Source organism: Patagioenas fasciata, chromosome 8 (genome assembly GCF_037038585.1).
Source record: "Patagioenas fasciata isolate bPatFas1 chromosome 8, bPatFas1.hap1, whole genome shotgun sequence".
NCBI classification, from domain to species: Eukaryota; Metazoa; Chordata; class Aves; order Columbiformes; family Columbidae; genus Patagioenas; species Patagioenas fasciata.
Window position 1 is genome coordinate 17,729,281 of NC_092527.1, and position 15,531 is coordinate 17,744,811.

Below are 15,531 nucleotides of genomic sequence, written 5' to 3' on the forward strand. Positions count from 1 at the left end.
ACGTAAGAACATGGCAAGGTCAAAGAAAAGCATTTAGGCTCTCTGCCTTCCTCCATCATTTCAATGAGAGTACATTGTGTATGTTTCTATACCAAATGGATAATTTTGTGTATACACAATGATAACATCATTGGAGAAATAAACTCAAAAGCTCAGAGCTTTCTACTCAGATTCATAATATTAAATCTTATTTTGCCACATATCAGTTAGACTGTGGCTCCTGAGGTACTGTCAAACTTCTTGTGACATTACAATCCACAGTTCAGTCAGTAAATTACCAAAATAATAAAATACATATAACTTTAAAGGATGTTGGTCTAAGAACTGCCCTATTGGCAGGTAGCATCTATTAGCATTAATCTTATTATTAATATGAGATAAGTAGAACCAACAAGCTAAGAAAGTCAAGAGAGTAAGATCAGTGAAATTCTCCAATAAGGTAAATACTACGAAATACTTAAAGCATCAAGTTCGCAAATACATAATATTTATTTATTCATTCACTTGAAATATTTATGTAGAACTTTACCTTGGGGTCTTATCTTCATGGCTTCTTGCCCATCGGTAAGTTTCTGCATAGCCTGTATACTCACTGTACTGCTCAGTACCTGAAACAAATTATTTTCTGTATTACATACAAAATACATATACTTTTTTTCACTTGGCAAACCTTTCATAGGAATGACTGCTTATCTAAATGACCATGCAGCTCACAGAAGCAATGGCAAAATAGAGATTCATATCTGCACCAAGAATACAAGATGTTCTGGTAACCAGCAAAAGCTTTTTTTTCCACAGATGTGTAGCATCCACCATAGAACAATATAAAGGAGGATTCACATATGTTGTCCGGTACAGAGCAAGAAGAGAGTTTTCACCTTTGCCACTCTCAAGTTCAATAGCTTCTCAATAAACTGCCTGTCATCTTTAAAGTTTTACTGGTTACCATCTGGTTAACAAAGACTGAGCCTTCATGCCACCAGATTTTGCTTTGCTATTTTCTGAGGCTACCGCCTGTAAAGACAATGATAAAATAACTGCTCTATTATTGAAAACATGGCAACACTACTTCATCACAATTTAGCAAACATCTGGACTGACAGAAACATAAAAAGAAAAATGTAGAGATTCAACAGTGTATGTGGTGAGCTATATGTTTGTATACTTTATTTCATCTAACAAGCTTTATTTCTCTAACAAAATTAAAATCCATGAAGCCAAAGAAAATCCTGATTTCCAACATGCCAATATTACCCAGTTTGTTCGCTTTACAGTCTCCTGAGGGCAACCTGACATAAGGCAAGTAGGTCTCATTGCCCAAGAAATCACATATTTCACGTGTTTTCATTTTGGTTTGCATTTGTTCAGCAGGATTCCTGCACTACGGTTCCCAACCTGAATTCTCAGACATCACAGCAATTAGCGGCACAGAATGGACCGAAAGGCCACTGCTCTCAGCTGCAGAGTCAGTACCAAGAAGCTACTTTGTAAAAGCTTCAGGACCCACAAAACCACAGTGTGGAACATACTTGGCTGTTCCCTGAAGAAGTCCAGCAGGGTATCCTGGTAAGCAGTAAGGGCTGTAAGAAAGTAGCTCATTAAGACCTCCAGTGGTTTTGGCTCTTATGCTCTGCTATGCCAACTCCTTTTCAAAGGTTCATCCCAACACCAAGAAGGAGAGCATTTTAACTGACAGTAAGGATCATAGCCTTTCTAAAACCCTGCCGTTCACTTCATTTTAATGAACTTCAGGACCTTGCCTCAGAACCTGGGGATGTACAAATGCTTCAAAGAAATACTCCTTAAGTAACACCACAGCAAAATCACTTTTCCCCCTGTTTTGGGCTCACAACAGCTGAATTTCAAGAGTAAGGGACTGAAAAGAATACCTTGTCTGGAAAATTTCAGCTCATAGAGGTACAGTTTGGTACAAGTTATAAACAATAAGAGAATTGTTAACCCCTTAATTACAGTGACAGCAGCTATGCCTATAAATATAACAGAAAAGTAGGTTTTAGAAAGATGGGTAAGCTGACAGCACAAAACACCTGATTAATACGACGAGCAATGCCTAACTACTGCACAGATCAGTGCCACTCTGAGAATACAAATGTTTAAATTGAATCTCAAAGCTTTTCAATTTCTAAATAAAAATAAAAAAAGAGTTGAACAATCAGAAACATAAAACTATTTGCCCTTAACCTTATCTGACAAAGGAATTTAAATGCTTGCTTTCAGTAGTCTCAAACCTAGGAAACAAAAGCTGTTAAAAACTGTTTAAAATTATTAATATACTTAAAGGCATTTTCCACATTTACCCAAACTAATTTTAACTGAAAAGACTTGTCAGTATTTCTTTAACTCATCTGCCCTATTATCCACTCAGTATTTATTTAGATTTATCTAGATGATTAACCATACTGAGTGAACGCAAATTCCACTCAAGGCTATTTTGAGAAGGTGCTATGCAAAATGAGTGGGATAGTAAAGATTCCTCACCAAGAATTCACTTCCTGTCACAAAATCCAAGTCCCCAAAATCGTGACGGCAGAATACGCCTATATATTCCCACGCATACAAAGGACAACTGTGAGAAGCTTAAATATTCAGAAGTCGGCCTTCTTATCAAATTGTTGACTACAGTAAGACTTTTCCTGACATAGGTAAAATTCAGTTTTACTGATACACAAGGAAAAACCATCTAAGCAAACTGCAAGAGAGACAGACAAAGGAAGTATGTGACTTCCTGAGGTCTCTTTAGGAGACAACCTAGCAAAACTTCCACCCTGGAAAGGAAGCATTTCCTTTGGTATCTAGCATGTGGAAAGAAAAGACTAGGTTATCAAGATATTGTAACAGGATAGATTTAATGACAGTCAAAGTATTAAGCTGACTTTTTCAAGGTTCACTGTTTCCATTATTTTAATGGAAGTGCAGTGTCTGATGACGAAAGCATCAGGAAAACAACCAAGCAAATACACATATATAAACAAACAAAATCAATAACAGAGAAATTCAAGGAAATCACACGACCTCTACACTCATATCCCAGAAACCCAAAGTTAATGAAAATCAATGGCTTTTCATAAGTAAAGCTCTGGAAAATTTGTCGTACAAAAATGGTTATTCGACTGGCAGCACTTTTGCCTCTAAACTACTGGGATACAAACTGCTGTTAGTGGGAGAACAGAAGCTGTACAGGATAATCTCGATATGTTAATGTTTCCGGTAAATATTTTCTTCCCATAAAAAAAAGAATAAAGGGGTAAAAAAAAATGAAGCCACAAATAGAATATAATAGCACAGTTACATCAGAATTTTCAAAACAAGCTACAAAACCCCAAAAAAGCCTACATAAAGCCAAAAGGAGGTCTATAAAGTATCATTCAAAAACACATTATTTGTGAAACTTGTAACAGCTACAGTATCAGACAGTGAAACTGCTAAGTGCTATTGCTTACGGGACCTCATCCATCTAGAAAGAGTTGCAATTATTACTAAAACAAATATACCTTTCTTGGACTCCATAGTCTAGCTTTTCAGTTGCATAATTTCTCTATGGCATTAAAGAAAGTTCCCAGGGACTGGGAAAAACCACACCATAGAGTTCCTCTAGTATTTCTTACGAGCTAAAAATTACATCTCTGAATATAGCACTGAATAAAAAGGAGTACATGTGAAAAGCACAAGAATAGAGTTTTGTAGTCACCAATATAAACATACGTTTACTGCCAAAACCGAGGGCAAGGTCCTTCTCTCTCTTTCAGTCAGTTCTTCTGATCCTTATCTTGTGCCACCATTAGGCTCCTGGCTTTCCAGACAGTGGCACAATCAGCCTGCTAAATCCAGCTGAAAAATAATTTTTTTCCTCTGAGTAAATTTTCAGCTGAACCAATTATCTGATCTCATTTACCGCATGGGGAATGGGCTTAGAAGTCTCTGAAAATGTATCACTAAGATACGGTCGGGATCGCATCCATAGATTTAAGGCAAACATGGAACACAGCTTCATCCACTCTTAATGCTGCCCAACTATATGTGTCCTCAAAGAAAGCAAAAAAAGAAAATAATGAAAACCACTGACACTTATTCACAGCTCTACCAGAAATGCAACTGTGGGAATCTCTGGCATTGCTGCCGACATTTCTGTAGGTAGATGTCTGTGCTGAAGAACCTGACTGTTTGCACGACCAGCTCCATACTCATTACAGCAGTGATCTTAACCAGATACTGCACAATCACAACAAATCGAATTTATCTCCAATTTCTCAGACTCTTCTGCAAATTTAAGCTACACAGTTATACCCATTAGGCCGCTGAGTCAAGATGTATCACAAAGAATGTAATTTATCAAGATTATGACACACAGTGGAGACTTGGCTAAGAACCAAGGTGGAAGAGCTCCAGGGATGAAATGAAAATGATGGAATGGCCATGTCCATTAGAGGAGAACACTATATCACAAATACTAATTGCAAACCACTATAAAGTACTCAAGAAAACTAAAAGAATATTGCTGCAGCAAAAAACATCCTCATCTTTATTCGTTCACGCCAAATCACTACTTTTTGCAGGGGAGTGGAAGAAGGTATTTCAAACTATTCTGTTAGCGTATTCCCCCAGTCAGTTATTATACACATTGACGGTTGCGCTCTGGTTTTCCCCTGCCCAGAAGAGCCTCACCCAGAGGACAGCACTTCAGTGTGTTCATCTTGTTACAGCATCATATCCAGAATACACCACAGAAACCAGTGATAGCCAAGAATTTTCTGACTCATGTTTTTTAAAATCCGATCTATCAAAAAGCTTTCACAGAAAAAGCATTAATTTTGACAGGGTGAAAAAACAAAATAAAACATCTTAAAAAGATTACCATGTATAAGACTGAAAACGAAAGATGTCCTGCCCAGTACAATGAATAGCTCAGGACAGAGTTAAGATTTGCAAGGTCTAAGCTCAAATTTCTACTGTGCATGCAGGTGAGAGAAAGAAGTGCCTTGGAAAGACGTTTCCAAGAAATGTGTTCTGATACCTGCACCAATTCCTGACTGTTGGTGCAGCTCAGGTAACTAAAATCAACATTTTTACTATAGCAGACAGAAAAACATCAAATATGCATAAGCTATTACAATATTTGCCCAGAGGATTTCTCCGATCAAGTTTTTTCCATATAGCCATTCTTTAGAGTAAATTAAAAAAAAAAAAATCATAGCATCCTTTTATTTTTGAGTCATAAAAAAGGCTCACTGTGTTCCCACGTATAGAACTCAGACCTCACAGCATGACCTGGGCCTCTCCAGTTCTTAACAGTGACATTTGGCATTTCAGTGCTAACTGTTTTGATCCAATGGATAATAAAACATTCCAAGTTCTATGACAGAGGTGGAAACAAAATGAAAAACACTTTCAGCAAAGCACTGGACAGACAGCACATCTCCCTGTACAGCCCCTCAACAACATACTGGAGAAGCATTTAGTTTTTGATGTTGTAATTACAAACCCATCACTAACTTAAAAGTAACACAAACATGTGTTTGTAACTTACAGGACCAAAATCCTTAAAGGACATATCCTGACTTTCTACCCCTTCTAAAGGATGCTGATTTCCTCCTCTTGCACTCCCAACCCTTTTTGGTAACCAGAAGGCAGTTCCTCAGAGTTTTCAGTCCTACTGATCACATCAATTGTTATAAATTCCAAATAGTAAAAAAAAACCCAATAACCCCATGTTTTAACAGAACAGGAGCATGACCTGCTAATAGCTGGGACCAGATAATAGCTGATAATTTGGGTTTTTTCTTATATTATCCAACAGTATTCTTCATCTAGACCTAGAGACACTGAGTCCTCAAACACATTTATATAGCATAAAAAAAAAGTTCTGTCTGCTTGCTTCACTTTTGTTTGTTTGTTTCACAATGATCTATTGGAACAGTGGCCCTACAATCTTAAAAGGTGGAGTGAAGAAGGAAGCTCTTTGTCAAATGAATATTGACTTTTTTCTTAACCCCTACAACATTTAAGCATACTAAACTTCAACTTGAAATATTTTCTATATATAAAATCAGAATGTGATGTGAAACATTTTCTGGAAAGACTAACCTGTGATGATAAGACATTCATTGTGATCCAAGACTTCAGTGATGAGCCTTGATACAATCAGTTCTGGGTTGATTAAAAACCGAATTTCTTCTTGTACTAGTCCTGCCCCTGTCACACCACCTCCGACAAAACGGTTTGCAAAATCAACCTAACAAAAACATATTCAGGAGGATTATGAGATAAGCAAACAGTATAAAATAATTTCATTCACCAATGTAAACAAAGTCCTGTGAAAATGTCAGTAATAATTCTGTTTACATCTCCTGCTATCACTTAAAAATATAAGCAGCAGGACAGAGCCCGATTAACACCACACCTGTCTCTTTTTTTCATTTCTCCAAAAACTTAAAACAAGCGAGATACTACACAGTAAAATAAATTTTGCATCCCAAATGCTCTGAATCCAGTTATGTGGGTTTTCTTTCAAGACCATGTGTTGAAGAATAAAACAGATTTCAGTAAATGTGAAAGATGAAAATAGCAAATTACAGTATTCTTTTTGCATTTTATGGATACTGAAGAATTATTAAGTCATCCTTTAATAAGCATTCTGCACCAGCTGTTCACACTGAAGCATTTTCAGCTTAACATTGCCCCTGTACCAGTTGTTCTGTACCTAAAAGAATCTCTTATGAATTCTCCTTAAAATGCACTTGAACAAGGCAAGTCACTTTGACCATTAAGGTTTCCGCTTGAAACCGGGAAGCTCTAGACTCTATTTTTTTCTGCAATAATACATCTATTGCAAATTACATTTTTATATAGACAAAAGTTTTTAAAAGATTTGGTTTATTCAATAAAGTGATTACTATTTATGCAAATTATCTGCCCATACAAATTTATACTTTTAAAAAGTCACTTCATCTTTCAAATGCTATTAGCTTCTTACTGATTTTGACAACACATTTACAGGATGGGAACAAAAGTTACTGGAGTGACATGAACATCTGTGTACATTACAAACTAATTCAGGAGTCACAGTCAAGTGTAAAGCACACTGAGAACCAGCCACGACAACAGCGAGTGATCCTAGAGTCTATCCTGGAGATGGTTAAGATTTGCTGAACTTGTCTATGATATAAAAAATAACATGAAAACTTCCCAAATAATCAGTGCATCAGCCGTGCTGGGCAGCCTCCTCAGGCCCCATCCTCACCCAGTACCCAGCCCTGTGCAAACACACACCCTAGTCCCAGACCTGGCCTGAGACACAGCAGTTACAGGCCCAGCACTGTCCTCTGGTGATGCCCATTTGCCGATCGGAGGTCTAGGCCTTGGTGACCTGACTCATCACCTTGCCTTTCTCTGATGATCAGCAGAAACTCTTATTGTCATTGTTCCCCCTCTGCTTGTCCCAGGCAGCAACCCTGCCCGCTGAGGCTGGGGTCACTGTGGACCCCTGCACTGTCTTGCCTTGGTCATCCTGCTCTCTTCTGGAGCAAGCATTCTTTTGAGATGAGATATTTTGTTTGCTAAGACTTTAAATAGCCAGGAGGAAAAATATCACATCAAAGGCAATGCTCACTTGAGAGAGTGCAACAGAAACAGTACATAGAAAGGCATAATTGAACCTTCTTTCCCTCAGAGGTTTTAGTATAGTTGGATAAAGAGATAGCAGAAAAATGGTTATTACTGAGCAGTTGCTGGGTTCTTAATAATTTCAATACACACCTGAGTGTTCAAGTTGCATAAAGTCATAAGACATTTTAAAGTTTGAGTAAAAAGCATTGCAGAAAAGAAGTCCTATTCTCCCTCCTCCTCTTCCTTTGAAGCACTTGTTCCTGGCTAAAGAAGTTGTAATTTTTTGTTTGGTTGGTTGTTTTTTTTGTTTTATAAATGAACTCTAGAAGGCAGACTCTAAAATAAATAGAAAACCAAAACCCAAACAACTAATTTGAAAACTCAGATGTGTTCCTTGGTATAGATATGGACAGGACATCCTTTTTATGAACTTCTTTTGCTGACTGGGTCCCAGACTGGAACAGTAGTGCTGGCAGCAGCAAGAAATTCTCCTGAACCACTGACCTGGTCACTGTCTGGGGCATAGGAATGATTTTTAAAAAATAAACTGAAACTCTTGACAACTCATCAAGATCACAGCCTGAAACGCTTATCTTGTCAATCTTTGATCCTGGTTTGAACCAAAAGACCTGAAGCTGTCCAGGGCTTGTGATTTTCTGTCAGCTCTCTCTGTACCAGGTACATGTGCAAACCCAGATGAGCTGGGGTGCACTGACAACACTAAGACTGCCCATGGAATTAATTTTGATGTTTCTTTTACACTGCATAACATCTTGTCATTTAAGTCAATTCAGGATAAACAAAGAACTTCATTAAGCTGGCAAACCATAAAAAGTTTGACAAAAACATGACATAAAGCCACATTTACTTACATATGCTTACCTGTAGCATACCTTGTCCATTGCTTTCAATGGTGCCTTCATAGGTGACATGCAATCTAGACAGCTTTTTCTGAGATCTATTGTTTAGGAAAAATATTGTACAGAAAGGATGATTACAGAATCTCCATACAGAGACAGACATTTTAAAAGAAAACCCATCCAACCCCAAACATCTTACACACCTTAACATAAGGTGGTTTAAAAAAACCAAACCCTGATGGATTACAGAAAATGCGTTTGGTTTCAGAAACAATTTGTAAAGGTGGAACAAAGTCCATTGTTCAGTTTCTCCACCTCTTTCACCATAAAAACCCAAATTTGAAATTGAAGTTCTAAATTTTTCACACAAGTTTGCCCCACATCAACCAGCTAACCAGCAAGAAAGCTGCAACACTTGTGTTTTCATGCTGGTTATCACCCATCCTTCATTATATTTCACGTCACTTCCCAAATCAAGCCATCTCCCTCTTTTTTCCCCACTCATGTAACAGCAACAAAGGTGCACTACTGCTACTGTTTTTAAAACTCACTTAAGACTTGTTGGCTTCACCAGCAAACAAACAGACTAGAAAACTCAGGCCACTCAAACTACTTGTGGCAGTTCACCCACGTCCCTCTTCTCTCCCCAAGAAGCCATACCAAATATTGTTTTCTGTAGTACTTCTGGGCCTCAATCAATTCCATTTAAAGGGATTCAGTTATCATTGATTTAAAGAGTTTCTTACATTGATGTTTGATTTACCTTTCCCAGTCTGGAAACTCCTGGAGACACTGTCTTGTGAACGTCACCAATCCCGTAGGTTCTACAGGCAAACCAACCCCAGAAGAAAATGTATTAATTGCTGGAGTTTTAGTCCTTACATTATTTTAAGTGGTAAGCTTTTAAAATTACAAACAACATCATTTTTGGCAGAAACACAATAGCTTAACTTTCCTCAAGATCAGCTTTGAATCTCCCCCTGACAGCCCACGCTCAAATTGAAAATCAGTAACATGATGACCAAAATATTCCCTTCTCTTCTCCCTTTGGAGTTTGAGTCTTCTTCTTTTCTCAGATCATGGAAAAACTATTGCTTAAATGATTTTCACTTAAACTGTAAACACTGCTAGAAGGACTCAATAGTTGAAGCAAAACGTGCAGCCACTTAGAAAAAAAGAAATTGTGAATATTTAGAGGTGACAACTGTTCAGTGTCAACAGGCAACGCACAGAGCACTCAGACTGTGGATGGATGAAGCAGCAGCTCATACTTCCAAGAAAGCTCTACCATGTGAATAAAGATGCAGCTTTAGTGGATTCCAAATCAAGCTGTTTTCAGCCCTGCCAGGATGCCAGTGAAATTCCCTGTATTTCAACTGAGGAAGAGACTCCTGCCCTCGAGAAAAGAGGAACTATCGCTCATTAAAGGAAGGATGCATATATCATCTTCTCTCATTTTATCTTCAAAAACTTCAGTTTTGATACAGAAAGAAAATATCAACCTTTTATTAGGTGATGTAATTCTAATAAAAACTTCATTTGAGACTAATTTCTTTGCTCCAGTAAGTCTACTGCACTGACTTGCAAAAAAAATATGCAAAACAGTATGTAAAGCACAAAAAACATGCTTCCAAAAGCCTGAAATAATCCTATGCTTTCCTGCAAAATTATAGAGGTTCAGGGATAAAAAGAGTTGCTTGCTCTTAAAAAATAAGTGCACAGCTTTAAGTAGTCAAGTGCTTATCCACAAGGGAACTCTGGTATCAGTGGTGATATTTTACAAATTAAGCATTCACTTTTTGAACACAAAGTCTTCAGCTGATATAGTCTCCCCTGTGTTCTTTTACAAGGAATTCAATTACCATTTACAATAAAAAGGGCTGAAAAAAAAATACAACAGTAATTTATAGAGCTAAGCTACTTCAGTCATACTAATTCCTTGGGCAAAAAAGAACAAGAAATGGGAATCTTTTAAAGGTATGATATGAATTTTTAATTCAAGAAAAGAGCACTCAAGAATCTCATTAAATACTATCTGAAGTTATAACTTTAAGAAATCTAATACAGTAGTTTCATAAAGCACGTTCCTAAAAGATCTCATATGCACAGGGGAATAAATCTCATATGCACACTGTATAAATTTAGGATTTGGTTCACATATAGACATTATTACTCAAGTATTAAAAAAAAAAAAGGCTACTACACTACCTCTCAGTCCCACACACAGACCACAATTTACTTTTTACCTCTGAGATTTACTACTGACATTCCAGAAAGTTTGATAGCTGAAACAGGATGTAGCTGCATTTAATTTGTGGTGAATTAAAATGATGAACTGAAGATGGACTGAACCAAGTAAAGGTATTTTTATATTTCATAGCTTCAAGCTGTCTTTCCTTTAAAACAAATTCTTCTGAGAGAATATGAAGCTGATAGTGAAATACTGACATGGAAACAAAAAGTTCTTTAAAAAAAATAGTATAATAAGGATATTGCTGCAGATGTGATGTATGCTACTGTGAGAAAATCTCTTTCTCCTCCAAAATGCAATATATAAGCTCTGATACAGTTCTCACAAAAATAAATCTATTTTTGAAAGCTTATGCTGATGTTGAAATTCATAGTAACAACAGAAGATCTAACTATCCACACTAATGAAAACATTGCACTAAATTCTAAAAGAGTTCAGGATATCTCATGTCTTGCTATCACTTTTTTCATTTGAACTGGGCAAACTATTCCCAAAGTAAAGCTGTTGTCAGCAGAAGAAGAGAAAAACACTCAGAACCACAAACATTATAGACAAAGGACTAAATGTACATACTGCATGAAATCAGAAGCTTGATTCAGTGGCTTTAAGCCTGTGCTTTTAATGACTGCATATGGTGCTAAGTTCCCTCTACATTCTCAGTCTGACATGGTGCAGCAAGTAGTTGCATATAATACAAACATTATACATATGTATATATACCCATTTATATAAACACACACTTTATATACATATATAAGGGGGGTGAATATATCTCTCTTTATATTTTACACAGATTCCCATACATCTATCTATCTATCTATCTCAGAAAACACAGAGTAAGCTCAATGCAAAAAATTTAATTGTATCCATCATCTATATGAGAAGACGTAACATTAATATAAATATCAGTGTACTTAGAAAGTTGGCTTTCGTTATACACTTTCATCATAATGCTGCATGGCCATTCCTAAATTTAATGGGATTAAATTTTTCATGTATCTGCTTTGTAGCTCAAAAAAAGAGTAAAGGATATACTTTTTTCTGTGACTCTCCTAAAATAGCAGAAAAGGGTCTTAAGTTTCTCAGGCTTCCTTGGTGACCGTCCTTCAAACAATCTGAAAAACAAGAAATAAAAGCAATTAATTAGATCTCAGGGGTACAGTGCACAATAATAAGGATACTTACTAATTGTGACTTGATTTTCTAGTTATTACGCACAGACTTCAATTAGCCTTGCTTTTAAATTCTCTACTGTGTAAAGAACTCTAGACAGCCTCTCTACCACCAGCTTTTAAGAGTAAAGAGTTCTAAGTTTCTGCTGCAGATGCTAAGTGAATGCCCATCTCACTCATCCTGATTTTGTAATATCAAAAAAATATAATTTCAATAAGAACATCTAGGAAAGCTACTAGTTTTATTTGCAACAGACTGGCTTGGATTAAAATGAGTGACCGAGGGGTGAAAACATGTATGTTGAGTGCTCCACGATCCAAATGTCCTGCTCTACTTTCAGCTCAGTGAGCTGCAGAGAAGAATTAACACAACCACACTGCTTTCAAGAGTTGCACTGCACCAGTGGAGTTTCTAAAGAAAAGACCCTACCCCCAACAGAAACAGCTTCATCCATGTGGCTATTACTGGCAGTCTAATAGTCATTCGTAAAAACCTAAGCATTAAAAAGAAGAATTCTGGTTTTAGCCATTAAGTGAATGTATTCTTTTAAGGTCAGCTGAAATACTTTTACTGCATCATCTATCTTCCAGCAACTTGAACACACATTACTTAATTTCACTTCCAACACAGTGACAAGGCATTGTTATTGGCAACACATAATGGAATTTATCTGGAAGGAAGAATAGCGGCGACTTCAGAAATAATATCCTTTGAGTAGAAAGTCCACTAAAAGACGTCTGCTACAGTGAAGCCCTGAGGCTGTAAGATTCCCCCCACAATAAGCAGTCTAAGTAAAGGAATGACACAACATTATTCATTCGTTTCCATGTACTGGACTGACAACCTGCCTTTGAAACCAGAATGCTGTCAGGTGAATTTAGCTTTTAGTAGTGAAGTGAACTACATTTTTTTTTTCACTATTTAAAAATTCTTACGAAGTATGCTGAAGAGACCACTTTCATCCAAAATCTGTATTAAGTCAACAGAAGCTAATTTTAAAAAGGCTAGAAAGTTGTTTCTGAAAACTTCTTTATTCTTTGAATAACCAATCAGGACTTTAAGAAGGCAAACTCCAGACTTACACAGTCTATTTTAAAATAGGCAAATATGGAAGTTTTATCAAGGGCTTGTGTTTGTACAACTAATAAGGGGTTCATAAAAGAAAGTTGATGTATGTGTGTGTGCACGTCTTGTATAAATGATCTCTTGACCTTTTATCTGGAAGTCTCATTTGGTATGAATCCTTTAAACTGGTTAATTTATCTATTAACCCAAATCACGCCTTTACTAATTTTTTGCCTCTCCACATCAAATGGAAATCTTGCTTATGTTGCGAACTCTTAAGTACATGAGGTACCTGATTCGGCATAACTAGCAGATGGGCAGAAGTCCAGAACTGGAAAAACTATGCCTGAAATAAGTCAGATCAAGCTAAAAGGCAATGGCAAGGCAGACAAACTTAGTTCCCCCCATTGCAATCACTCACCAAAATGCAGTTACTCTGTCAAATAAGGAATTTAAACAAAATATTTTTTAAAACTGTAGTGTTCAGAATTGGCCTGTCTTTTCTCTTGTTAAAAGCTGTGGTAACTACCTCTCTCCTTTCTCCTATGGGATCAAAGCGAGAGAAATGCTAAATTGCTTTGAAAAAAATCTTGTTTTCACCAGATAAGTATTCTCAAAACACCATCTACAATTATGATAATGAGAAGGGATATCTGTATTTCTGTTCTAGCCCTATATGGCTGGGTAAAAAGCACAGGGCAGCACTAAACAATTTGAAAAGCTCTGGGTTCTGGTAAAGGCATCCCTTGCTGTAGAGGGATACTCATTACAGTGGGGACAGAAAAATGCTGTGGTGTCCAAAGTCACCTGTATTTTGACCTAGTAGATATATGGTTCCAGCAACTACATGCATCAGATCTTATATAGCTGTTAGTACAAGAGCTCTCATCACCCTTCTCCTCACATTATTTACTTTTCTTTGCTATGACATAACACAAATCGTACTTTGTTTGAAAATCCACTGATAAATATAGAAAAATAATTTAAAAAAAAAATTATTAAAAACAAAAGCAGGCGACACCAGTCCTGCACACAAATTTTAGGACTGAATCTACTACAAATTATGTTTGTCCAAAACAGAAAGCAGTCATAAAAGGATAGCCCTTCATGGCAGGTTGAAAACACCATGTCTAAGCTTAATATGCTTGGATTTACTTCATATTTTCTGTCTCTAGAACTTACCTTTACAAGTGAGCTAACGGCAAACTGAAGATGGCTTTCTGCAAAGATTATATATAAGTTTGCAAAATATGAAACACTAGTTGGTGCAAAAGTAACTGCAGTTTTGGACCCTGAATTTTACATCATTATAACTGGGCTCAAATACATCTTGATTAATCAAAATACGAATCATTACAATCAACACATTTTTGCCAACGAGAAATATTTGTTTACTCCTGTAGCGTAAAAATCTGAGCTTTGGGATTTGACAACGTCTCGCAAAGCATTTTCTGCATCCTGTTGGTTGTGGAAGCGTCTTCCCTGCAAAAAGTTGTCGAGATGCTTGAAGAAGTAGTCAGTTGGCAAGAAGTCAGGGGAATATGGCGGGTGAGGCAAAACTTCGTAGCTCAATTTGTCCAACTTTTGAAGTGTTGGTTGTACGACGTGCGGTCAGATGTTGCTGTGAAGAAGAAGAATAGGGCCCTTTCTGGAGACCACTACTGGCTGCAGGCATTGCAGCTTTCAGTGCATCTCATTGATGTGCTGAGCAGACTTCTCAGATGGAATGGTTTCACAGGATTCAGAAAACTGGAGCGGTTCAGACAGGGAGCAGATCACCAAACAGCGACCGTCACCTTTTTTGGTGCAAGTTTGACATTGGGAAGTGCTTTGGAGGTTCTTCTCGGTCCAGTCACAGAGCTGGTCATCACCGGTTGTTGCATAGTACGCACGTTTCATCGCACCTCACAATCAGATCAAGAAATGGTTTGTTGTTGAGTAGAAGAAGAGGACACTTCAAAACAACAAGTTTGTTGATTTTTCAGTCAGCTCACGAGGCACCCACTTACTGAGTTTTTGCACCTTTCCGATTTGCTTCAAATGCTGAACAACTGTAGAATGGTTGACGTTAAGTTCTTCAGCAGCTTCTCATGGAGTTGTCAGAGAATCAGCTTCAGTGATTGCTCTCAATTGGTCTTTGTCAAATTCCGATGGCCACCAATGTGCTCCTCATCTTCAAGGCTCTCGTCTCCTTTGCAAAACTTCTGGAACCACCACTGCACTATACATTCATCAGCAGTTCCTGGGTCAAATGCGCTGTTGATGTTGTGAGTTGTCTCTGCTGTTTTATGACCCATTTTGAACTCGAATAAGACAAGAGCTCAAATTTGCTTTTTGTCTAACATAATTTCCATAGTCTAAGATAAATATAAAATGAACAGCAAGTAATAAGTCAGTAGCAAAAAAACAAAGTGAGGAAAGCGCATTCAAATGATGTATAACATCACCACATTGATTTAAGAATGTATTCCAATATCAAACGGCAAATTTCAACAACACAAAAACCGCAATTCCTCTTGCACCAAACCTGCACATTTTTATATAACCAAACTAACTCTT

The 15,531-nt window shown here is 37.1% G+C and overlaps 1 protein-coding gene across 5 annotated transcripts in view; it reads right to left on the minus strand.

The window, feature by feature from the left end:
* Positions 1-15,531, minus strand: part of PARG (poly(ADP-ribose) glycohydrolase) — a 70,275-nt gene that overhangs the window by 14,360 nt on the left and 40,384 nt on the right. For all 5 annotated transcript variants that reach the window (XR_011740278.1, XM_065844006.2, XM_065844005.2 and 2 more), the window contains exons 10-14: positions 11,770-11,849; positions 9,247-9,307; positions 8,506-8,581; positions 6,103-6,250; positions 530-608 (exon numbers count right to left, since the gene is read on the minus strand). Coding sequence is in view for 4 of the 5 variants with exons in the window: in XM_065844006.2 (XP_065700078.1) it covers positions 530-608; positions 6,103-6,250; positions 8,506-8,581; positions 9,247-9,307; positions 11,770-11,849 (444 nt within the window). In the remaining variant the exon portion in view is untranslated. The remainder of the gene's footprint in view (positions 1-529; positions 609-6,102; positions 6,251-8,505; positions 8,582-9,246; positions 9,308-11,769; positions 11,850-15,531) is intronic.